The 24,177-nt window shown below is 42.4% G+C and overlaps 3 protein-coding genes across 8 annotated transcripts; 2 read left to right on the top strand and 1 right to left on the bottom strand.

Annotated features, from left to right (window-relative positions):
- Positions 1-291: 291 nt before the first annotated feature.
- On the top strand, positions 292-6,680 carry LOC124000416 (SWI/SNF-related matrix-associated actin-dependent regulator of chromatin subfamily E member 1-like). 6 transcript variants are annotated; one of them, XM_046306764.1, is made up of 12 exons: positions 292-438; positions 811-987; positions 2,111-2,162; positions 2,353-2,396; positions 2,829-2,927; positions 3,739-3,819; positions 4,191-4,322; positions 4,428-4,599; positions 4,696-4,868; positions 4,944-5,045; positions 5,264-5,534; positions 5,751-6,680. In XM_046306764.1, the coding sequence occupies exons 3-12, from the start codon at positions 2,156-2,158 to the stop codon at positions 5,960-5,962; spliced, it is 1,293 nt and encodes a 430-aa protein (XP_046162720.1). In that variant the 5' UTR covers positions 292-438; positions 811-987; positions 2,111-2,155; the 3' UTR covers positions 5,963-6,680. The 6 variants fall into 6 exon arrangements, with proteins under 6 accessions (XP_046162720.1, XP_046162718.1, XP_046162719.1 ...); XM_046306762.1 differs by having other exon boundaries at positions 3,739-3,831; XM_046306763.1 differs by having other exon boundaries at positions 2,829-2,933.
- Positions 6,681-6,969: 289 nt separating this feature from the next.
- On the top strand, positions 6,970-16,244 carry LOC124000073 (von Willebrand factor C domain-containing protein 2-like). The gene is made up of 3 exons (XM_046306184.1): positions 6,970-7,369; positions 7,752-7,881; positions 15,455-16,244. Exons 1-3 carry the CDS (start codon positions 7,013-7,015, stop codon positions 15,694-15,696), a joined length of 729 nt encoding a protein of 242 aa, XP_046162140.1. The 5' UTR covers positions 6,970-7,012; the 3' UTR covers positions 15,697-16,244.
- Positions 16,245-17,387: 1,143 nt separating this feature from the next.
- On the bottom strand, positions 17,388-20,255 carry LOC124000075 (60S ribosomal protein L23). The gene is made up of 5 exons (XM_046306185.1): positions 20,182-20,255; positions 19,062-19,145; positions 18,649-18,777; positions 18,299-18,412; positions 17,388-17,517 (listed from the first exon to the last, which is right to left on the bottom strand). The coding sequence occupies exons 1-5, from the start codon at positions 20,192-20,194 to the stop codon at positions 17,435-17,437; spliced, it is 423 nt and encodes a 140-aa protein (XP_046162141.1). The 5' UTR covers positions 20,195-20,255; the 3' UTR covers positions 17,388-17,434.
- Positions 20,256-24,177: the final 3,922 nt, after the last annotated feature.

The following is a 24,177-nucleotide window of genomic DNA, read 5'->3' as shown; positions in this document are numbered from 1 at the left end:
AATCTCAAACATACCATTTTTATGTGTTCTGTGCATCTGTGTGCACAGAAGTGTAAGAAAGACAAGAGGTGAAACATTTGTCTGAAACATCTTGAGGAGGGGAGGACAATCGGGATAAGGTAATCTGTCTGTGCTTGAACTTCAATAACGGTACGGGATTGAGAGCTGACCCAATATCAGTTTTGTTTTATCTTTGCTCAAGCCATGAGGGCAGCCATGCAATACCTAAAAGCAGTCTGCATAAAATCAGTAGCGGTGTTCTGCAGCCACCTAGCGGTAAGCAAAGATTAAGCATATTAACTCACTGGGTGCAAATCAGCGGTTCCTCTCCGAAACAGTAGACGGCGTGTTCTACGAAATCGTGTTTTAATCCGCAGTTATTCACCAGCGAAAAAAATTACAGACGCGCTTTTGAGGGAACAAAGAAAGGAGCTCGGGGTGAGTTAATTTTCAAGTGTAGATCCTTTCGATAGTTTTGCATTTTACTTTTCGAAAAGGTCAGATGAAGGTGGAGATAATTTCACAACTGAATAGAATTGTATTTTCATTCAAACCAAATACAATCTGCATTTACTTTCAAGCAAGGCTTTGCTAACGTTCGCTTGCTAACTGTGACTCCTTTCATATACGCTAACTGCTTTAGCGCATATTAACGATAGCTTCTGACCAGTGTAGGTTTTGTTGAGCCCCGACTCCTGCTCTAAACATTAACACGCATCGCTTGCGGTACGTTTTTGTAGACTTGTCATTCATATCAGCGATAAATAATTGAAAGAACTAAAGGGTAAATTGCTACACCTTTTTTTATAGGGTTGGTGTTCCCACAAGGCCATATCTCCAGCTCTTGTTTACGGAAGCCAGACAGAAATCATAGCCGGCCACCTGTGCTAATGAGCTATCTCGCTTGCTTCGAACACCTGGCTGTACGCAACAGTGGGGAGGAAGTGTAGTTCTTCAACTGGAGAAACACAACTTCTGTGCAATACTGTAAGTGCTTATTTTGTATTTGAAAGTTTATTTCTCACTGATATGAAAGATAAGGGGCATATCAGCATATGTTTAGAAAATCGGTTTTGAAGGAGTGACTATTGACTTTATCTAAAAGTTAAAACACAGCGTCGGAATTGTAGTTCACATTGAGCCAAATGTGGGCGAATGTAACATCTGAAAACCTTAAATATGGAAAGGGGTTTAAGGGCTAGCTAACAGTAACTGTTAGCTGTTGTCGTTAACTCTGCTTACTAGATTAGCTAACTACATTCTGTAACTTTGCTAGTTTGGATGTTTAATTAACTTTAGCGTATGTTTTGAGATTACGTCCTTTACGTAGCTAGTTTCAACCTAGAATGATTTCACTATAGTTACTGTAGCTATCCCACTATGCGGCTAGCTCTCTTACTAGCCACTTCTCGACATATTCCAAACATTGTGTCATCACATTGGAATTGTCGGGTAGATTCTCACACACTGGTATCTTGTACTTGCATATGTCTCTAGTCAATTACTAATATCTCAGCATTGCAATTGGTTAATAAATCAATATAAGTGTTAAACGTCTGACGCAATTTTTACGTAAACAAAATAAATTAGACCGGTTTCTACCGCCTCCCTCCAGTTGATTTACGTTAATTTACTTTGCTCAGTATGAGGCTCTGCGTTCATGACTAGCTTCACTAAACTTGATTAATTTATGAAAGTAAAGATCTTGCTAGGGTTCTAGAGAACGTGTTTATGTATGCGTAGGATGCCATTAATCCCAAATACGAAATAAAGTATTTTTTGTTAGCAATTTCTCTACCGCCGCACTAGGCGGTAGAGAAGAGTCCATGAGTTTGCGTTGGATCTGCCAAGATGCATGCGTGGACGAAAGCTAGTCTGTCAGTATAGAAACTGCTTTAAATTAGTTTTTCTTATTATAAGGAAACGACACCATGTTTTGTATGCAGCCTGCTGGTTACATTGTATTTATGGAGCCAACAACAAACGGTGTGAATCCTACGGTCTGTTTCCCAGATGCCATGATCTTTCAATCTCTTGCACTGGGCGCACTAGCTGTTTTTGGCATTAATATTATTATTTGCCTATAACAAGCTCAATGTTTTTATTACAGTGCCAATGACGAGAATAGCTTGAAATCCACAATTCCTCAGCCAAGATGTCAAGTAAGTAGATATTTATGTCAATTTGTTTTGAATTGGTGTGGCAGTTAGCCTGGGACCAATACAACTGACATGTAGGTTTAGATACAGGTTAAATGCTAACTGCATTATAGAGCTTAATGATAAAGGGAGTCCAATTTACTCTTTTTGTTTTGGTATGTCTAAACTTTGTCTTAACATTTACTTTACACAGAAAGGCCATCATATGCACCTCCCCCCACCCCAGCCCCCACAACTGTAAGTATCACATACCATCCAACATCAGTCCTCCCATTTTCTCCCAATGCCAGAGGAGTGGGTCTTCTATACAATCAACTTGAGCTCAGTAATGTATGGTGGTGCTGCAGGACCGCACAGACGTATTAGCTCAGGATGTTCTGTCAATACATTTGCAAGTATGTGGCTCACAGACAAACATTTCCCTTCATCTAAATCACATGCTGCTATACATTTTGAACATCAATAGATGGAAGTAGAACTGGCCAGTTACCAGCTGTTTACCTCCCCCTTTGCTATCTTTTTATTTTGTGATGCTCCTATGACAGAAATAAGCCAATGACTATGCGCTGCTTTAAATCATTACCCCCAAAATCCTTTTCATTTTTTGTTGTCCCTCCCCCTTGTTTGTGTCATTTCTCATTTGTGTTTTGTCTCATTTGTCTCCATCAGCAAGTGCCCAACACCCCTGGGTTTGTGGGGTACAACCCATACAGCCATCTGGCCTACAACAACTACAGGCTGGGAGGGAATACCGGCAGCAACAACAGGGTAATGGTAGGACCAATGCCATCCAGGGCTAGAGCCCAAGGAGTAAGGCTGGCTATTCCCTGAGTGAGAAAAGGATAATTGGGAGAAAAGGGAAATGAGTGTTTGGTACAACAATAGAATGGTGAAGAAAGAAAAAATATATATACATATATATTCAACATGCAGGAAAGGATACATTTGGGGGGGATAAATGGTACAACAAAAACAGCTGCTGGCTGTGGTCAAGTGAGGTCAGTAATTGCCCCAAAGTCCTCCTATAATCTTCTGTAAAACTAACACCATCTTATTCCAACTGATTTGATGCTCCGCTTGATGACCCACCAACCACATGTGATTGTTTGTTCGAAGTGTCACCAGCTCCCCTCATCTTGTCCCACTCCTTGATGCAAAAGCATTTCATGTTAGAGCAGTTGCACCTCTGCCATGCCCCTCCCCTGCTTGTACAGCCTGCAAGGGAGCAGCAGCATGTTTCCCTGTCCATCCAAGGCTCATGACTTGGCATGTCAGAGGTTCGTACTGGTTGGTGTTTTAATCACAAGGTAGCCAAAACTGATAGCAGTATTCATTTGAATTATAGCCCTCAACACAGAGGGCAATAATTTGTCCTCGACATATCAGCTTTGCATGAAACACTATCCAAAAAATAAGGTGCAGGATTTTGGAATGAGTCTCCTTAAGCGCTTCACTTAAAGCAGATTGTCATTTTCAGTTGTGGCCCTGCCCCTTCTTCATAGTAGTACATAAGTGCTTTCTGTAATAGCTATGTCTGTTGGTTTGACCTATTGATATTTTCTTTGGTTCTCTTTCCCAGAATTCCTCAGGAATCACTGTTCCCAAGCCGCCCAAACCGCCAGATAAGCCGCTGATGCCCTACATGCGGTACAGCCGGAAGGTAAGCAGGAAGGTAAGACACCCACGGTGTCTACTTTTACTGCTTGTACAGGGGGTCGCCCAGCCAACCGTCTGGATGGCCGGGGACCCCACTGTTGATGACCCCTGGTGGTATGTTCCTCACATCTTACCTCCTCTGGATTGGAGGTCGGAGACAGCTGAGTTACACCACCATCTGGATCCACTCCTCTTCAACACCTGTCTTCATTGTTGATTCTGTCTGTCCTGGTTTCTGTGTGACCTATTGTGCTTGCTTTCCCTTTGTCTCCTCCAAATCAAATCTTTCTCTCCCTCTTTCTTCCTCTTGTGTATTTATATACATTTTCCGGCTGTTGCTGCTCTGTTTTGACCATGGTGCCTCCTTTTTGCCAGGTCTGGGACCAAGTCAAAGCCTCCAATCCGGATCTGAAGTTATGGGAGATTGGAAAGATTATTGGTGGCATGTGGAGGGACCTCACTGAAGAGGAGAAGCAGGACTACTTGAATGAATATGAAGCGGAAAAGGTGAGGGCAGTTGGGAGCTTCAGTTTTCCAATGCCCTAGCTATTTTTCCTTGGGTAAATGAGTCAAGTATTTTTCACCGAGATTTTATAACTACTGCCTCTATAGATTGAGTACAACGACTCCCTGAAGGCCTACCACAACTCACCGGCTTACCTGGCCTACATCAATGCCAAGAACCGTGCCGAGGCGGCTCTGGAGGAGGAGAGCAGACAGCGGCAGACCCGCGTTGAGAAGGGAGAACCTTACATGAGCATCCAGCCTGCTGAAGACCCAGATGGTAATGGCCTGGAGACTTGAAATTCTGTCTCTCCTGTACCTTTTTTTGTTTATCCATATTGTGTGTATTGAAAGCCAACGTTTGTCCTTTCCGTAGACTATGACGATGGGTTCTCCATGAAGCACACGGCCACCGCTCGCTTCCAGCGGAACCACCGGCTCATCAGTGACATCCTCAGTGAGATTGTGGTGCCAGATGTGCGCTCTGTCGTCACCACTGCACGCATGCAAGTCCTCAAGCGCCAGGTCCAGTCCCTCATGGTGCACCAGGTAAGCAAAGCTAGTGGAAGACACACACTGGACTGCAATCACATAAGTCTGGTTTGACACTGTTCCTTTCCACAGAGGAAGCTGGAAGCAGAGCTGCTGCAAATAGAGGACCGGCACCAGGACAAGAAGAGGAGATTCTTGGAGACGACAGACTCCTTCAACAGTGAGCTCAAACGGGTATGTGCCCCCACCCCACAGTGTCCAAAATGAGAATCGCCTCATACAAAGTGCAACAGCTGATAGCCTTAGTCTTTTTTTTGTACTAGTGAAGATAATTTGTTTACTTTTATCAGCAGCTGTGCTGAGATGATAGTTTATATTCTGTGCCACTCTGTTGCTGTTCAAGTTTGTCTTTGTAGCTCTGGTGTGAACTAGATGTGTTTGTCTGTGTGCAGCTGTGTGGTCAGAAGGTGGAGGTAGACATGGAGAAGCTGGCAGCAGAGATTGCTGTGGCAGAGGAGACTGCGAGGCGGCGGGCGGAGGAGAGGGAGAAGGAAGCGGCGGAGCAGGCAGAGAAGGCGGCTCAGGCCCAGGAACAGCAAGAGCAGCAGCAGGCTGCAGCAGCCTCCGCTTCATCTACCCTGCCCATCACTGAACAGAACAACACCACCCCACCAACCACAGAGAACAAGGAGGACCAGGACAAGCCAACTCCTATGGAGACCGGTCAGTCGTACCAACATCTCACTAACACTAACTACAGCGTTTTCTCTTGTTATTTCAGTAACTTGCTGTTTGGAGTAAGAAAAAGCCTGATACAAGTAGTGCTTTTATTGCAGTACAATGTTAACCGTTGTGGCATTCAGACTGAGCATTGTGATCAATGATCATTAAAATCTACATAAAGACACCTGACCTACACACTTTCCTCCTTTCCTTCAGAAGAGACTCCTGCATCTGAGACCCAGCCTGAGGCTGAGGAGGGCACACCTGCTGCAGAGAAGCAGCAGGGCCCGCCGGTGGAGAGCGTCACGGACGAGGGCACTAGTGACAGCACCGCCCCATCCGAGAGCAGCACCGGAACCCCTGCAGACCCCCCTGCTTCAGCTGAACCTGCCCCAGAGGAACGCCCAGCCAGCCAGCCCTCCCAATAACCTCTCTCTGAGCACACCCTCCAACCTGTAGACTAGGGTCATGCTTTGTGGGCACAGTGCTGCATATCAAAAATATTGGAATGTATAGAAGTGATTTCATGGGTAGAGATGTCCATAGTTTTGTACATTCTGTGTGTTATTTGCGATGTCGTGCAACCCTGTGCCCATTTAAATATGACCCTGTGATGTTCTTCCACCATCCCCACACTCTGTTTGTGTTTGACATTTCTAATGATCTTATGGATTTCTGGATTCATACCACAAGCCAACCGTTCCTCTTTAGCTATTGGCGTTGATAGAACAGGGAGGGGCCTAGGCCTAATTTATTCCATACCCAATTGACAATGGTTTTTAAATGCTGTTTTTGTTGCCTTTTTTTATCTAACTTTTAGTTAGTAATCAATATGGTGTGGACTGTTAGTGCTGGATTAAATTCAGAATTCATATGAAATGGCCAGTCCTTGACTATCACCTATTATATGACAGCAAATTGATCATTTGTGAACTGTTTTACATGAGCTGTTTGCAACTGCACAGCTGTGTCAAACCCTGTTGCTGTGTATCACCATTAGAGAAATGGTCAGGATGAACCTCAGATAACCTCATGCATTCAAATGACTGTTTTTACTTGAATTTGAGTAATTTGAGTATGCCTCTGCAATTTGCATCTTTTTTTTGTACTGTCAAGCCTCTTGCCCAAATAAAAGTAATTTCTGTCTTTCTGACTTGTGGTTTATTTCAAATGTTTTGTCTTTCTCTAGATGTAGGTCTATGATTGCTTAGACTGCCCAGTCAATTATAACTCAGCATTGTAATTTTGATATCGACAATGTATTATCAAACATTCATTATTTTACAATTATTTCAAATTGGGGGGGAAATGGTCTGACTTTTGGACTATTACTGTGAGTAAACTCTCGTTGGCCATTGTGGGGAATGTGGTTGCATGCCCACTTTTCTTGCCTCGTCGCCTTCTCTACCATCCATGCGTCGTCACACCTCTTGAAAAGAGCACGAGGGAGCACCAGACGCCCACTGCAGATATCAGGAATGATGAACAGCCGTGCGCTTTGCCTCTACATCGCGCTCCTCTACCCAATTCCCAAAACATTGACGGAATACTCAACCAATACTGACTCGGAGTACGAGTTTGGGGATTACCGGGGCAAGTGGTGCTTAGACGACCACGGATTTGTGTATAGCATCGGGGAGGTGTACTATCCCAGTCCATCTGCTTGTCCGTGCACCTGCACTGAAGACGGACCCGTGTGCATACGACCCAAGTGTCCTCGCATTCATCCTCGATGTACACGGATTAAATACAAGTCCTGCTGTCCAGTGTGTGAGGCAGTTAGCAAAGTGTGTGTATATGGTGGCAAAATGTACAGAATATTCGAGGAATTCAGGGTGAGATTTATTTTTAAAAGAAACATGACAAAATATGCTCCATCTACTTTAAGGGACTGTGTACATTATCCAAGGTTGGACCTTTGAATTAGTTTATTATACTGTTTTATACTCATGTCAAAGCAGTGTTTTTTTGTGTGTCTAGCCTGATGGTGAAGATGGGGACATTGGTTATTGATTAATTGCATGAGAGATGTAGGCCTATTGTCAAGTGTAATCATAACAGTACTCTCCATCAACAAGGGGTCATGTGGGGGTCAGCAGTTGAGATGGCAATTGAAAACAGTATTCAGGTATTACATTGATACATGCTTCATAGGTTTCTCAAGTATTATGCTTCCTTCCAAACATGTCTAAAGGTGTGTCTAACCTGCTGTTTCAGTTGTCACGCTGTGAGAGATGTCGTTGTGAGCCCAACAGGGAGGTGTATTGTTCCATCTCTGACTGTCCTGCACCACACTGTGTCAACCCTACATATGAGCCCAACCACTGCTGTCCTGTCTGCGACACTGGTGAGTTCACTTCTACAAACACACAACTTTCCAACACAATTAATGGTCTCTACCCTCAGAAACACACCATTTCTTGCACACTAGTTTGCATGCTATAATGATAGCGTGGACATACACACACACAGATGTGTTCTGTATAATTTGACCTGAACATACAACGCAAATATACAGAGTCCATAAGCCTGGTCATACAGTTGTAGTCTGAAGTTTACATACACCTTAGCCAAATACATTTAAACTCAGTTTTTCACAATTCCTGACATTTAATCCTAGTAAAAATTCCCTGTTTTAGGTCTGTTAGGATCACCACTATTTTAAGAATGTGCAATGTCAGAATAATAGTAGAGAAAATTATTTATTTCAGCTTTTATTTCATCACATTCCCCCCAAAGGGTCAGAAGTTTACATACACTCAATTAGTATTTGGTAGCATTGCCTTTAAATGGTTTAGCTTGGGTCAAACGTTTCAGGTATCCTTCCACAAGCTTCCCACAATAAATTTGGTGAATTTTGGCCCATTCCACCTGACAGAGCTGGTCTAACTGAGTCAGGTTTGTAGGCCTCCTGGCTCGCACACACTTTTTCAGTTCCCGCCCACAAATGTTCTATAGGATTGAGATCAGGGTTTTGTGATGGCCACTCCAATACCTTGACTTTGTTGTTCTTAAGCCATTTTGCCACAACTTTGGAAGTATGCTTGGGGTCAACTTAGTGTATGTAAACGTCTTTATATTGTAAGCTTCTTTATATTTATATTGTGATATAGGGAATATAAGTGAAATAATATGTCTGTAAACAATTGTTGGAAAAATGACTTGGGTCATGCACAAAGTAGATGTCCTAACCGACTTGCCAAAACCTTAGCATGATAACAAGACATTTGTGGAGTGGTTGAAAAACAAGTTTTAATGACTCCAACTTGTGTATGAAAACTTCCGACTTCAACTGTATGTAACTCAAGCATTTTGCTGCACCTGCTATAACACCTGCTTAGTTAACTGTGTATGCGACCAATAAACATTGATTTGATTTCAACCATCAATAATTAGCTTTGACACAGCTGCAGCTCTTCTTATGTAATGTTTACGATGGCAGTAGTTGGCCGCTGCCCCCAGTTGAAGTCAGTGTTTCTTTAATCACTGCTCCACTGCACTGGTATTTACATTACATTTACATTTAAGTCATTTAGCAGACGCTCTTATCCAGAGCGACTTACAAATTGGTGCATTCACCTTATGACATCCAGTAGAACAGTCACTTTACAATAGTGCATCTAAATCTTAAAGGGGGGGGGGTGAGAAGGATTACTTATCCTATCCTAGTTATTCCTTAAAGAGGTGGGGTTTCAGGTGTCTCCGGAAGGTGGTGATTGACTCCGCTGTCCTGGCGTCGTGAGGGAGTTTGTTCCACCATTGGGGGGCCAGAGCAGAAGAGGAGCGGGGTGACGTGAGAGAACTTGGGAAGGTTGAACACCAGAACACCAGACGGGCTGCGGCGTTCTGGATGAGTTGTAGGGGTTTAATGGCACAGGCAGGGAGCCCAGCCAACAGCGAGTTGCAGTAATCCAGACGGGAGATGACAAGTGCCTGGATTAGGACCTGCGCCGCTGGTACCATGTGTACTGTGCGTTCAACATGATATGTACATCATATTCATAACAAGCTCAATTATTAGTTAGAGTCAAGCCAAGGAGTTTTGGAAATATTTCAAATATTTAGTCACTGATGTGGGATCCAAGCATCCTTAGAACTAAACAATGGAATTCAGCACTGCACAGATTACAGCATTGCACAGATCAAACTGCTCGATAGTGCTCTGTCCAACACAGGAATAGTAACTAGCCCCCAGCCTGGTGGGATAGTGGGGCATGGGGCCAGCCATCCAACAGCAGACAGTAAAGGAACAGCTTGTGTGTGCCGTATATAGTTCAATCAGAAAATCAATCACATTTATTTATAAAGCCCTTTTACATCAACAGTTATCACAAAGTGCTTATACAGAAGCCCAGTCTAAACCCCAAAGAGCAAAAGCAATGCAGATGTAGATTGAACACAAATATATACACCCAACATCTAAAGTGTTGATTCCATGTTTCATGAGCTGGAAAAAAAAAAAGGACAAAACACACATCACAACAAGAAAGACACCAGAACGCTAAATAACACAACACTACATAACACAACACAACACTACAATATCCTGCTACTTCGCAAACCCATTGAAGAGGAGTGGGACAACATTCCACAGGCCACAATCAACAGCCTGATCAACTTTATGCGAAGGCGATGTGTCGCGCTGCATGAGGAAAATGGTGGTCACACCAGATACTGAACGATTTTATAATAATAATAATAATATATGCCATTTCTCTCCCACCTTTTTTTAATGTATCTGTGACCAACAGATGCATATCTGTATTCACAGTCGTGAAATTCATAGATTAGGGCCCAATTTATTTATTTCAATTGACTGCTTTCCTTATATGAACTGTAACTCAGTAAATCTTTGAAATTGTTGCATGTTGCGTTTATATATTTTTTCAGTATATATTGGCACCCTTCCACTTTTCTTAAATAATTCCCTTTTTCTTCAATAATAAGTTGTAATTAAAAAAATAATAAGTTTGGTCTCCACACATTGGATTTTCAACATTGAAGAAGCAATTTTGTTTTTTGAAACTAAGTTTACAATTTTAATTGAGAAAATAAAAACAAATGGCATGGACTCAATTATTAGCACCCATGAGCTTTTTATAATTATTTTTTATTTATTTAACCAGGTAGGCCCGTTGAGAACAAGTTCTCATTTACAACTGCGAGCTGGCCAAAATAAAGCAAAGCAGTGTGACACAAACAACAAGACAGAGTTAAACATGGAATAAATAAATGTACCGTCAATAACAGAATATAAATAAATATATATATATATACAGTGTGTGCAAATGAGGTAAGTTTACGGGGGTAAGGCAATAAATAGGCCTTAGTGCTGAAGCAATTACAATTTAGCAATTAAACACTGGAGTGATATATGTGCAGAAGATGAATGTGCAAGTAGGGATACTGGGGTGCAAAGGAGCAAAAAAAGAAATAACAATATGGGGATGAGCTAGTTGGATGGGCTATTTACAGATGGGCTATGTATAGGTGCAGTGATCTGTGAGCTGCTCTGACAGCTGATGCTTAAAGGTAGTGAGGGAGATATGAGTCTCCAGCTTCAGTGATTTTTGCAATTCGTTCCAGTCATTGACAGGAGAGCGTTGAAGATGTCGTTCCCATAGCAACGACTAAAACATTCCCAAACCAGAAACCGTGGATTGATGACAGCATTCGCGTGAAACTGAAAGCGCGAACCACTGCTTTTAATCAGGGCAAGGTGACCGGAAACATAGCCGAATACAAACAGTGTAGCTATTCCCTCCGCAAGGCAATCAAACAAGCTAAGCGTATAGAGATAAAGTAGAATCGCAATTCAATGGCTCAGACACAAGAGGTATGTGGCAGGGTCTACAGTCAATCACGGATTACAAAAAGAAAACCAGCCCAGTCACGGACCAGGATGCCTTGCTCCCAGGCAGACTAAATAAAAAAATTGCCCGCTTTGAGGACAATACAGCGCCACTGACACGGCCCACAACCAAAACATGCAGACTCTCCTTCACTGCAGCCGAGGTGAGTAAAACATTTAAATGTGTTAACCCTCGCAAGGCTGCAGGCCCAGATGGCATCCCCAGTCGCGCCCTCAGAGCATGCGCAGACCAGCTGGCTGGTGTGTTTACGGACATATTCAATCGATCCCTATCCCAGTCTGCTGTTCCCACATGCTTCAAGAGGGCCACCATTGTTCCTGTTCCCAAGAAAGCTAAGGTAACTGAGCTAAACGACTACCGCCCCGTAACACTCACCTCCGTCATCATGAAGTGCTTTGAGAGACTAGTCAAGGACCATATCACCTCCACCCTACCTGACACCCTAGACCCACTCCAATTTGCTTACCGCCCAAATAGGTCCACAGATGATGCAATCTCAACCACACTGCACACTGCCCTAACCCATCTGGACAAGAGGAATACCTATGTGAGAATGCTGTTCATCGACTACAGCTCAGCATTTAACACCATAGTACCCTCCAAACCCGTCATCAAGCTCGAGACCCTGGGTCTCGACCCCGCCCTGTGCAACTGGGTACTGGACTTCCTGACGGGCCGTCCCCAGGTGGTGAGGGTAGGTAACAACATCTCCACCCCGCTGATCCTCAACACTGGGGCCCCACAAGGGTGCGTTCTGAGCCCTCTCCTGTACTCCCTGTTCACCCACGACTGCGTGGCCATGCACGCCTCCAACTCAATCATCAAGTTTGCGGACGACACTACAGTGGTAGGCTTGATTACCAACAACGACGAGACGGCCTACAGGGAGGAGGTGAGGGCCCTCGGAGTGTGGTGTCAGGAAAATAACCTCACACTCAACATCAACAAAACTAATGAGATGATTGTGGACTACAGGAAACAGCAGAGGGAACACCCCCCTATCCACATCGATGGAACAATAGTGGAGAGGGTAGTAAGTTTTAAGTTCCTCGGCGTACACATCACAGACAAACTGAATTGGTCCACCCACACAGACAGCATCGTGAAGAAGGAGCAGCGGCGCCTCTTCAACCTCAGGAGGCTGAAGAAATTCGGGTTGTCACCAAAAGCACTCACAAACTTCTACAGATGCACAATCGAGAGCATCCTGTCGGGCTGTATCACCGCCTGGTACGGCAACTGCTCCGCCCACAACTGTAAAGCTCTCCAGAGGGTAGTGAGGTCTGCACAACGCATCACCGGGGACAAACTACCTGCCCTCCAGGACACCTACACCACCCGATGTCACAGGAAGGCCATAAAGATCATCAAGGACAACAACCACCCGAGCCACTGCCTGTTCACCCCGCTATCATCCAGAAGGCGAGGTCCGTACAGGTGCATCAAAGCTGGGACGGAGAGACTGAAAAACAGCTTCTATCTCAAGGCCATCAGACTGTTAAACAGCCACCACTAACATTGAGTGGCTGCTGCCAACACACTGACTCAACTCCAGCCACTTTAATAATGGGAATTGATGTAAAATATATCACTAGCCACTTTAAACAATGCTACTTAATATAATGTTTACATACCCTACATTATTTATCTCATATGTATACGTATATATTGTACTCTATATCATCTACTGCATCTTTATGTAATACATGTATCACTAGCCATTTGAACTATGCCACTTTGTTTACATACTCATCTCATATGTATATACTGTACACGATACCATCTACTGCCATCTTGCCTATGCCGCTCTGTACCATCACTCATTCATATATCTTTATGTACATATTCTTTATCCCTTTACACTTGTGTGTATAAGATAGTAGTTTTGGAATTGTTAGCTAGATTACTCGTTGGTTATTACTGCATTGTCGGAACTAGAAGCACAAGCATTTCGCTACATTCGCATTAACATCTGCTAACCATGTGTATGTGACAAATAAGATTTGATTTGAACTGGTAGGAAAGGCGGCCAAAGAAGGAATAGGCTTTGGGGGTGACCAGTGAAATATACCTGCTGGAGCGAGTGCTACGGGTGGGTGCTGCTATTGTGACCAGTGAGCTGAGATAAGACGGGGCTTTACCTAGCAAAGACTTATAGATTACCTGGAGCCAGTGGGTTTGACAACGAATATAAAGCGAGGGCCAGCCAACGAGAGCATGCAGGTCGCAGTGGTGGATAGTATAGGTTGCTTTGGTGACAAAGCGAATGGCACTGTGATCGACTGCATCCAATTTGCTGAGTAGAGTGTTAGAGGCTATTTTATAAATGACATCGCCAAAGTCAATGATCGGTATGATAGTCAGTTTTACGAGGGTATGTTTGGCAGCATGTGTGAAGGATGCTTTGTTGTGAAATAGGAAGCTGATTCTAGATTTAATTTTGGATTGGAGAGTCTGGAAGGAGAGTTTACAGTCTAACCAGACACCTAGGTATTTGTAATTGTCCACATATTCTAAGTCAGAACCGTCCAGAGTAGTGATGCTGGATGGGCAGGCAGTGATCGGTTGAAGAGCATACATTTATACTTGCATTTAAGAGCAGTTGGAGGCCATGGAAGGAGAGTTGTATGGCATTGAAGCTCGTCTGGAGGTTAGTTAGCACAGTATCCAAAGAAGGGCCAGAAGTATACAGTATGGTGTCATCTGCATAGAGGTGGATCAGAGAATCACCAGCAGCAAGAGCAACATTATTGATGTGTACAGAGAAAAGAGACGGCCCGAGAATTGAACCCTGTGGCACCCCCATAGAGACTGCCAGAGATCCGGACAACAGGCTCTCCGATTTGACACACTGAACTCTGTCTGAGAAGTATTTGGTGAACCAGGCAAGGCAGTCATTTGAGAAACCAAGGCTGTTGAGTCTGCTGATAAGAATGTGGTGATTGACAGAGTCGAAAGCCTTGGCCAGGTCGATGAATACGGCTGCACAGTATTGTCTTTTATTGATGGTGGTTATGATATCGTTTTAGACCTTGAGCGTGGCTGAGATGCACTCATGACCAGCTCGGAAACCAGATTGCATAGCGGAGAAGGTACGGTGAGATTCGAAATGGTCGGTGATCTGTTTGTTAACTTGGCTTTCGAAGACCTTAGAAAGGCAGCTAATACTTGGTTGCATAGCCTTTGGCCAAGAGACAGTAACTGCTGACAAATGCTTCTTGAAGCCTTCAATTAGCTCTTTTCTACTGGAAGTTTGGCCCACTCTTCAGCTGCAAACTGCTCCAATTCTGCAATGTTTGAGGGGTGCCTTCCACCAACTGCTGTTTTCAGATCTCACCATATGTTTTAGATGGAATCAGATCTGAACTCAATGCTGGCCACTCCAGAACAGTCTAGTGTTTCTTCTTGAATGATTCCTGGGTGCTTTTTGATGTGTATTTGGGTTTGTTGTCCTGCTAGAAGACCTACAACCTTTGATAGACCCAGTTTTTGTACACTGCGTTGAAACATTGGACTGATAATCTGCAGATTTCATGATGCCTTGAACATGTTCAAGGTCCCCAGTACCAGAGGCAGCAAAGCAATCCCACAGCATTATTGAAACTCCCCCATGTTTGATTGTAGGAAGTGTCTTTCTTTGAATGCTTAATTTGGTCATCAGTAAACATAGTGCTGATTTGTATTGTATTGGTCCACAGAACATTTTCCTCAGAATTTAGGGTTGCTTAAGTGGGTTTTTGCGAAGTCCAATTGACGTTTCTTGTGTAGGGAATTATTTAAGAAAAGTGCAAGGGTGCCAATTTATTTAGCCACAACTGTATGTCTGCCTTTATGGATGTGTAAGTAACTCTACAAAGTATAGCATATTGGTGCTGCAAATGACAGTAGGATGATTTTAATAATACTACAGAAGTATCTCATTGCAATGCTGAAAAAACGAGCACATTAAGTACACAATTAACTGTCAAAAACGTACGGAATTTACATTTAAGGTGACATCTGATATATCGATTTATTTTACATAATTTTTCTACATCCTGCCTACAGGGCCCAATTGTTTTGTGGGCGACAGAGTGATCTCGGCAGGGGAGCGGGTGGAGATAGACAAGCAGACTGTGTGTTACTGCACCTACCGGGACGGCACCTGGCAGATACACCCCCATGCCACCTGCGAGCAGCGCCCGCTGCCGGACCCCGATCTCAACCCCAGCCCCTCTGAGCCCCCCGAGGAAGACGAGACCAAGCAGATGGACAGGGACTTCCGCCCCAGGCTGGACTGGATCCCGTGAGCAGGCAGGAGGGTGGGTGTGAGGGTAATAGTGCGCCAAGGGGAAACGGGGAGATGATGGGGCAGGTTGTTTTCCGTGCCCTGCTGAGTGCAGTCTGCATAGGGCTTAGGGCCAGGGATGACCTACACCACATTATACAACCACAATAACATTACTAGCTAGTAGTGTTTATGCAATAATATATAAAACTTTGCACACAGGGACAATGTATGGTGCACATTCAAGACAATACACAACTATAACATATAGTTTGTTGAAATGAACGTCTTTAGTCTGGTTTTGTTATCAAAGGGCTGGTGTAAGTGGACACTTAGAGATGGTGGCAACATTCACCCTTTCATTAATCTCAGGTTTACACTAGTGCACATTAACGTTGCACTGTATATTTCTCTTTGACTACTGTTGTTTCTTTACTAACTTAAAGATATCCATCTCAGAATGGTTCTAATTCTGAAATGGAAATGTTCCTTTTTCTGTATGTATATTGACTTGTGGTTCTATTAAGTGTTGCTTTGATTGGCATATTATCAAATAAACATCAGGAAACGTATGTATCAAGCGTCTGATTCAAGTGGCAATTTAGGATCAGTTTTGCCTTTAATAGATTACATGGATAAGGGGCCCTGACCCCAGATCAACCCTTTTACAGAGACGCTTGATACAGACCCAGTTGAATGAATGACAATGTCCCATCCTTATACTTGTTTACATGCAGGCAAGCTCCTACACCAGGGGTAAGTAACCCTGTTCCTGGAGTGCAACAAGTACTGCAGGGTTTTGTTCCAACTAGGCACCACATGACCAATTCAGTGATTGCCCAAATTCAACACACCTGGTCTTCCAGGTTAGTTAAATCAAAAACATGAAGCGGCTGTGGCACTACAAGACCAGGATTGCCTACCCCACCCTAGACTTTTCCCTGGACAAGGATTCTATTGGATCTCAGGGCTCTTGGCAAAGTTTCTTACATGATTGTTACTTTTGTCTTGCCCTTCTAGGTTACCAACTTGGTAATTTTGTAAAGAGATATTATTTTCTGGTACATGTACCCATCTCGTTATTAAATACAATTTGTTTTTGTGCGGGCCTTCTTGTTCTATACTCTTAACAAGGTGGCACATTCACCATATCCCTCAATGGAAACTTAATTTAGGCTCTTAGATGAGCAACCTCCTGCAAAATGGATTTGTATTTTCAGCCATGAAGATAAATTCTCCATAAAAAATGTACCTCTGCTATCCATAATTTAGTCATCCATTAACATTGACAAGTTATCAAATATATCTTGACGTGAACCACAATTCAATGGACCCTTCAGACAATTTTTAGGCTCCTGAATTGTACAGTAGTCTTAAGAGACTGCATCTCAGTGCTAGACATGCCACTACAGACCCTGGGTAAATCACGGACTGTATCACAACCAGCCGTGATCAAGAGTCCCATAGGGCGGCGCACAATTTACCCAGCGTCGTTAGGGGAGGGTTTGGCTGGGGTAGGCAGTCATTGTAAAATATCAATTTGTTCTTAACTGACTTGCCTAGATAAATAAAAGGTCAAAAGAAAAAAAAAAAAGAATAGCTGTGTTAATATTGTTGAATGTGCTCCTGTTCGTACACCCATTGAGACTAACAGATGTATACAGTAGATACTGTGTAGTTTGACACTGCGTTGGGATTTTGCAAACAGGACACTGACTTTACAACGGTTTTTATTGAAAACAACAAGCCAGGGTCAAGGATCACGCTATGCTGCCAGCATTTGAAGCAATCCTGGGCCACAGATCTGCACATTCCTTGGCCACCGGACCTGTGATGGCCGAACCTGTGACACAGAAGACAAATTTAACCCACAACAGAAATGACATAAAATAGTGGACAAGATGCCTTTAGCCTTGCATCAGAGCAGTAACATTTCACTCTTTGCAGACCTACCACTTACAATGTCAACAAAAACATAGTTATGGAGCTCATGCATCCACAAGAACACTACAGACTCAATTTGACTGTATCGTCTTGATTTGAACATCCACACTTTACTTTGGTTGTTGACTAACAACTCACTACCTTTTCAAGATCAATTCCTATAATGCTACCTAGAAAATAACCTCACTTGCCATTGTAAAATCAAAATATGATACATAGCAGTGAGATTCTCTACCCATCTCCCCAAGTGAACTTGAAAGGAATGGACAGGTGTGCATACCAATCCAATGTTTTTAAATCAACGACTGATTGAGGACGTACACACTTCCAGGAGAAAGGTAGAGAATCACACTGCCGCTATTATTTCACTATATCTAAATGTATTCAAAAGGATGACCACTATCCAGTGAACAAATGTTTCATCACTGATTGAGATTGGTCAGCCAAAATGAGACTGCCATCTCACCCACAGTGATGATCTTACTATCCCCTTCTTCGACAACTCACCGAGCTACTGAACAGACAAAGCAAGTGCTTTTTGAAGGGGTGTAATTTATATTTCGCAACAAAATCCACATCCAGAATTTGAAAAGAACCCAAAGAAACCCAACCAAAAACATCCTTATGAAGAACCTTCATGACCTGGGATGGGGGACCAAAGACTCAAAATCAAAACTCACCTTTCATTTCTCCTTTGACATTCACTATGACCCCCGCATTGTCTTCAAAGTAGAGAAACACACCATCCTTTCGCCGATACGACTTCCGCTGCCGTATCACAACCGCAGGATGCACTGTGGGAAAGAGGAAGACTATCAGAATCCAGCAACCTGACATAACTCACATCGCTACACTGTTGATTTTCACCATTCAGTTAAACGATTGGTCTGGGACTACGACTGTACTGAAAACTACAAGTCATTTATTTTAAAGACTAATCAAATGACTATGCCAACCACCATAATCTCTTGATTAGCTAGTCCCAGTTCACCCTATTCTAGTAATTGAATACAGAATGCAGAACACTCACCCTTTTTTCTGAGTTCTGGTTTGCCTTTCTTGACAGTGGCCATGACCATGTCACCCACACCAGCAGCGGGCAGACGGTTCAAACGTCCCTTGATGCCCTTGACAGAGATGATGTACAGGTTCTTAGCACCTGGTGAGAAAGGGGGAAGATGGTGAATATATGACAGGTTGGAGATGGTTCCACTGCCCAGGCTTGATTAAAGGTACAGATCCTTGTAGGCCATTTTAAGACAAGGTTGAAATACATGACATGTTCCATCACTGATTGAGACTGCTCAGCCAAAATGAGACTGCCATCTCACCCACAGTGATGAGCTTTCTATACCCTTTCGACAACTCACCGAGCTATTGACCAGACAAAGCAAGTGCTTTTTGAAGGTTATATATATTCTAACAGATCTGAATGTAACATACCTGTGTTGTCAGCGCAGTTTATGACGGCGCCCACTGGGAGACCCAGCGAGATGCGAAACTTCGCCCCAGATGACCCACCACGTCCTTAAGAGAAGAGATTCCATTGAAGTAAACTTTGCATGGTGCAGAGAGAGCACACTGCTTAAATCAAGCAAATATTATCCAAGTTGTTCCATCACGGATTGAGATTGTTCAGTATAGGTGACTGCCATCTCACCCACCATTGATGATTACTATACCCTTCTTCGACAACTCACCCAGCTACTGACCAGACAAAGCAAGTGCTTTTTGAAAGGGGTTCAACTTCACATTTCCAAACCAAACGGCCTCAAGATTAGAAGTGATTTAACACTGGCTAACATTACTGCTTGCACTACAAAAAGGCAGCCCATGTTGACAGTTCTACTACCCCTTGTCTAATGCACACCACTAGGGTAGCTTGCAAAGTAATTGTCCAGCTAGTTGTGAGTAGACTGCTGTAAGGTAAGGTAAGCTAGCTAGTTAGCAATTACTTGCATGGCCTGGGAGAAGAGTTGGAGGAAACTAGCTAGTTAGCAGGTAAAATAACGTTCTATAACAGATGGAATCAGTGCCTTTGGTTGATGTTTTGGGGGAAGTTCAAAACAATACACCATGGCTCAACTTGGCTATCCGGGGAAATCATTGCTTACACTGCACACGTAACTACAGTAGCTAGTCAGCCTAGGGCTTCAGCGGTGTCCATGATTTGGAGTCATGCCTTGCTTTTAGTCAGACGCTATGCTACCACGCACTGACTATAACACTCTCAAATAAGTAGTTCACCTGCCACTCATTTGTTGGACATTGTACTGGAATGGCAACTGTGCTTATACGTGAAACGGATTAGAAAATAAGCTCACCAATTCATGTATTTTAGCTAACACGCCAAAAGCTAATCAGCTAAATAACAGCAAACATGGCTTCGATAACAAGCGCCTAAAATCATCCCTCTTAACAATGATCAGTACTTCACATTTTCAAGCCAATATGAATGACAATTATTCATAAATCGTCCATTATCCAAATAATATTATATTCCTATGTTAGACATTCTGCAAACGGGTAGATGAATGTGGATTTTTCTTAGCAAGTCTCTTACCTCTCTTAGACATTGCTGCTAAAGGGAAAGAGGAAGACGGAAAAAGGAATCATGGGATATAAAGTTCCGCAGACATACCAGATATTTCACGTCCGGTCGATTAAGCCTATATCGCCCTCTGGTGTTGGCTACAACATCCTACAGGTGGCGGTCATAAACAACTACCAGAGGGCCTCTGCTTTCAAAATTAAAACAAAGTAAACATTGTGAAACTTCATGTGCAATTATTTACTAATTGTCCAGTCATGAATGGCAGGGGTCACACGTGGAACACTGAAAACAGTAAAGAAAAAATTAGGTGAGTGAAGCCCAATTGTGTGTATAAACGCTTGGTGGCTGACAGGGGACGCTGTATTGAAGCCCCCTTGATACTTCTCAACTGTAAAAAGTTATTTTTGGGGAGCAAAATAAAATAATTTGTTGATGTCTGCATTCGTTTTTGACATTTTACAGACACATATTACACACACCTTAAAGCATATGTTTAAATTACATTAAGTGAGCTAAACATTAAAAAAAAATATAAAAACCTTTGACTTGAAAACATGTAAATACTTAAATAAAATGCAATTTTGTGCTTGAAACATTTAAGTGAAATACTGTAGAATTCCATTCATTCCTGGAGGACTGCGCCTACTAGTGAGTGCCAATATGGCTTCAAAGCCTCTCAATGGCCAATACATAGAATTAGCAATCGAGGGTTTATATACACTATATACTGCTCTGGAAAAAATTAAGAGACCACTGCAAAATGATCAGTTTCTCTGGTTTTACTATTGATAGGTATGTGTTTGGGTAAAATTAACATGTTTGTTTTATTCTATAAACTACTGACAATATTTCTCCCAAATTCCAAATAAAAATAATATAATTTAGAGCATTTATTTGCAGAAACTGAAAACTGGTCAAAATAACAAAAAAGATGCGTGTTGTCAGACCTTGAATAATGCATGTTTATTCAGCGCATGTGACAAATACAATTTGATTGGACTCTGGAGCAGTGGAAACGCGTTCTCTGGAGTGATGAATCATGCTTCACCATCTGGCAGTCCAACGGACGAATATGGGTTTAGCGGATGCCAGGAGAATGCTAACTGCCCGAATGCATAGTGCCAACTGTAAAGTTTGGTGGAGGAGGAATAATGGTCTGGGGCTGTTCCAGTCAATGGAAATCTAAACACTACAGCATACAATTGACATTTAGATGATTCTGTGCTTCCAACTTTGTGGCAACAGTTTGGGGAAGGCCCTTTCCTGTTTCACCATGACAATGCCCCCGTGCACAAAGCGAGGTCCATACAGAAATGGTTTGTCGAGATCAGTGTGGAAGAACTTGACTGGCCTGCACAGAGCCCTGACCTCAACCCCATTAAACACATTTGGGATGACTTGGAACGCTAACTGCGAGCCAGGCCTAATCGCCCAACATCAGTGCCCGACCTCACTAATGCTCTTGTGCCTGAATGGAAGCAAGTCCCTGCAGGAATGTTCCAACATATAAGGGAAAGCTGTAATAGCTGTAATAGAGGCTGTAATAGCAGCAAAGGTACCAAATCCATATTAATGCCCATGATTTTGGAAAGAGATGTGTTGACGAGCAGGTGTACACATACTTTTAGTCATGTAGTGTACATCATTGGTGAAGACAGATGGGAAGAGGCGAAGCTTATCTTTGTTGAGAACAAAATTCAAGAGGACAGAACTAGACATAAGGCGCACAATTCATTAGACACTTACCATCAAAAAGTATATTATGAGAAAAAGCGATATTGCCTATCTGCTTATCTTTGAAGCCATTTCATGCAAGGATTTTATCTTTGTGAGAGGGATGATAATTATAGCAAGTGTTGATAGGATGAATAAGGATGTGGTCTGGATGAGAGGGGGAAAAGGATAATGGAGTTGGAAGAATAGTATAACAGTAGGAAAGGAGTGAGGATGGGGAAGATATCATATAGGAGGGCGACATGGAGGGAGTGGATGATGTTACCTAAGGAGGGAGGTTTTGGCTAGGGTGAAATAGTAATTCCTCACGAAACCCAGAGAAACCAATATTTTGGTGATTTTCACAAAATGTGTCCATAGAATAGTCCTTCAGAGGAAGGATTGTTGACATATGACACTGGTATCTACAAGCATAATTGAGAAATAATGAATCAAAGTTGGCATATTTATGTGTTAAATCTAGCAGTTGTGAAACTGTGGAAAAATATACCTGCTCTGTCCTCACTGTGTTTCTTAATAGTTAAGAGTAAGCTAAACCCAATAAAATCCACAAAAGTTTGTGAAATTACAAATTTGTGAACTGTGAAAACATTACTTTGGAAAAACAATGCTTTGCTTAAACATAATTACAGTACAAACTCCATGATGGAGCTACGCTAACATTAATCAAAACAGACAGTTACTTGCTAGACAGACGAGCTAGCTAGCATCTTGCAGAAAGTTATTGTTACATTTACATTTAAGTCATTTAGCAGACGCTCTTATCCAGAGCGACTTACAAATTTAAAAGAACAATGTGTATATAAACATCGGCTCAGTTAATTACAGAAAGAATAAATACATAGTTGCTAACATACAACGATATTCTGCTTTTACTTAACTAGCTACAAGACTAATGCTTAGCAAGGCATAAAGGAGCTTACAGGGGTGATATTGTTGCAGTTTTTAGAGGAAGCTTGTTTGCTTGATACATTTGTTACTGTTTCGTTCATCGACGCCATCATGGACCACTTTCATGCGATGACAAAAAAACGGCCAATAGATGGCGCCAATGCGCCCTTCAATAGTAAATAAAAACGGAATTGATAGCGGTTCTCTGGCGGTTCCAACAGAGCCCTTATGGGTGTGAGTTGTTGGTTGGTATGAATTAATTTCACCCCTGGAAACTACATTTATAATTGTTTAGCTCTATGGTCTATCTGCAAGGTTTCTATTTTTGATGGGCATCCCAGTCATCAAGCCAGAGTCGCTGACTGTGTGTGTATAGTCTCTTGTCCATTAGTCATGTGTCTTACTACACTGCCTAGTCTGATGTCACACAACCATAGCTGCTGGAATTCGTTTGTGACTATTAAAGGCCCGAGTGAGTGCACTACTTTTGTGAAATAATATATTTTTTTGAAATAAAAACATGTTTTATATATATATATACACACATACTTTTTTATTCTCCATTGCCCCTACTTCCCGCAGCTATGCACACAATGCAAACTCAGTCAGATGATGCAGAATACTTTTTTACATGATTTTTGCTGCCTCCCACAGGGGAAAAAACGAAGTTGGCTACATTATATGTTCACTTCGAACCCAAATCACTTTATTTGGCTCACACACTAAATTCATGTTTCCCCTAGGATAAAATGAGGCATATAAAAGGGCGTTTCTGTTTTGCCAACTCACACAGAATTTCATTATTAATAACTTATCATTATAAAACTTATTGGATAGACAAAATCTGTTGTTTAATGCTTTTTAGCCCTCACTCTACAACTTTATTAAGACAACTACCTCCCTTTTGTCTACATCCTAAAATCATTTTTACCAAATCAACTTTGCCATTTTTCAATCATTTAAATGCTGTTGTCGATAATAGGTCATTGCAGCCAGTCATATGGCTTCCTCTATCTATTCATCAGAATCTTTCAAAGACCTGTGAATGAGAGACTAGCTGCCCTCGTAATGCCCACACATAGACCCCCACCCAGTGTTCAATCTCTCTCTTTCTGTCTGTCTCTCTGTCTCTGTCTCTCTCTCTCAATTTCAATTCAATTTAAGGGCTTTATTGGTATGGGACACACATGTTAACTTTGCCAAAGCAAGTGAAGTAGATAATAAACAAAAGTTAAATAAACAATACAAATTAACAGTAAATCTTACACTCACAGAAGTTCCAAAAGAATAAAGAAATGTCAAATGTTATATTATGTCTATATACAGTGTGTAACGATGTACAAATAGTTAAAGTACAAAAGGGAAAATAAATAAACATAC

The sequence above is a fragment of the Oncorhynchus gorbuscha genome, linkage group LG16 (genome assembly GCF_021184085.1).
Source record: "Oncorhynchus gorbuscha isolate QuinsamMale2020 ecotype Even-year linkage group LG16, OgorEven_v1.0, whole genome shotgun sequence".
Taxonomy (NCBI): domain Eukaryota; kingdom Metazoa; phylum Chordata; class Actinopteri; order Salmoniformes; family Salmonidae; genus Oncorhynchus; species Oncorhynchus gorbuscha.
This window is presented reverse-complemented; position numbering and strand designations above follow the sequence as displayed.

What these genes read in the sequence shown, in the direction of transcription:
- LOC124000416 (XM_046306759.1), top strand. An exon ending in ATGAATATGAAGCGGAAAAG is followed by an intron (nt 4,323 to 4,427) that starts GTGAGGGCAGTT and finishes CTGCCTCTATAG; the next exon opens with ATTGAGTACAACGACTCCCT. An exon ending in GCCTGCTGAAGACCCAGATG is followed by an intron (nt 4,600 to 4,695) that starts GTAATGGCCTGG and finishes TCCTTTCCGTAG; the next exon opens with ACTATGACGATGGGTTCTCC.
- LOC124000073 (XM_046306184.1), top strand. Translation starts at nt 7,013, where the DNA reads ATGATGAACAGCCGTGCGCTTTGCCTCTACATCGCGCTCCTCTACCCA. An exon ending in GAATATTCGAGGAATTCAGG is followed by an intron (nt 7,370 to 7,751) that starts GTGAGATTTATT and finishes CTGCTGTTTCAG; the next exon opens with TTGTCACGCTGTGAGAGATG. An exon ending in CTGTCCTGTCTGCGACACTG is followed by an intron (nt 7,882 to 15,454) that starts GTGAGTTCACTT and finishes TCCTGCCTACAG; the next exon opens with GGCCCAATTGTTTTGTGGGC.
- LOC124000075 (XM_046306185.1), bottom strand. An exon ending in AAACTGCGCTGACAACACAG is followed by an intron (nt 18,778 to 19,061) that starts GTATGTTACATT and finishes CTTTCTCACCAG; the next exon opens with GTGCTAAGAACCTGTACATC. An exon ending in ACCAGAACTCAGAAAAAAGG is followed by an intron (nt 18,413 to 18,648) that starts GTGAGTGTTCTG and finishes TCTTTCCCACAG; the next exon opens with TGCATCCTGCGGTTGTGATA.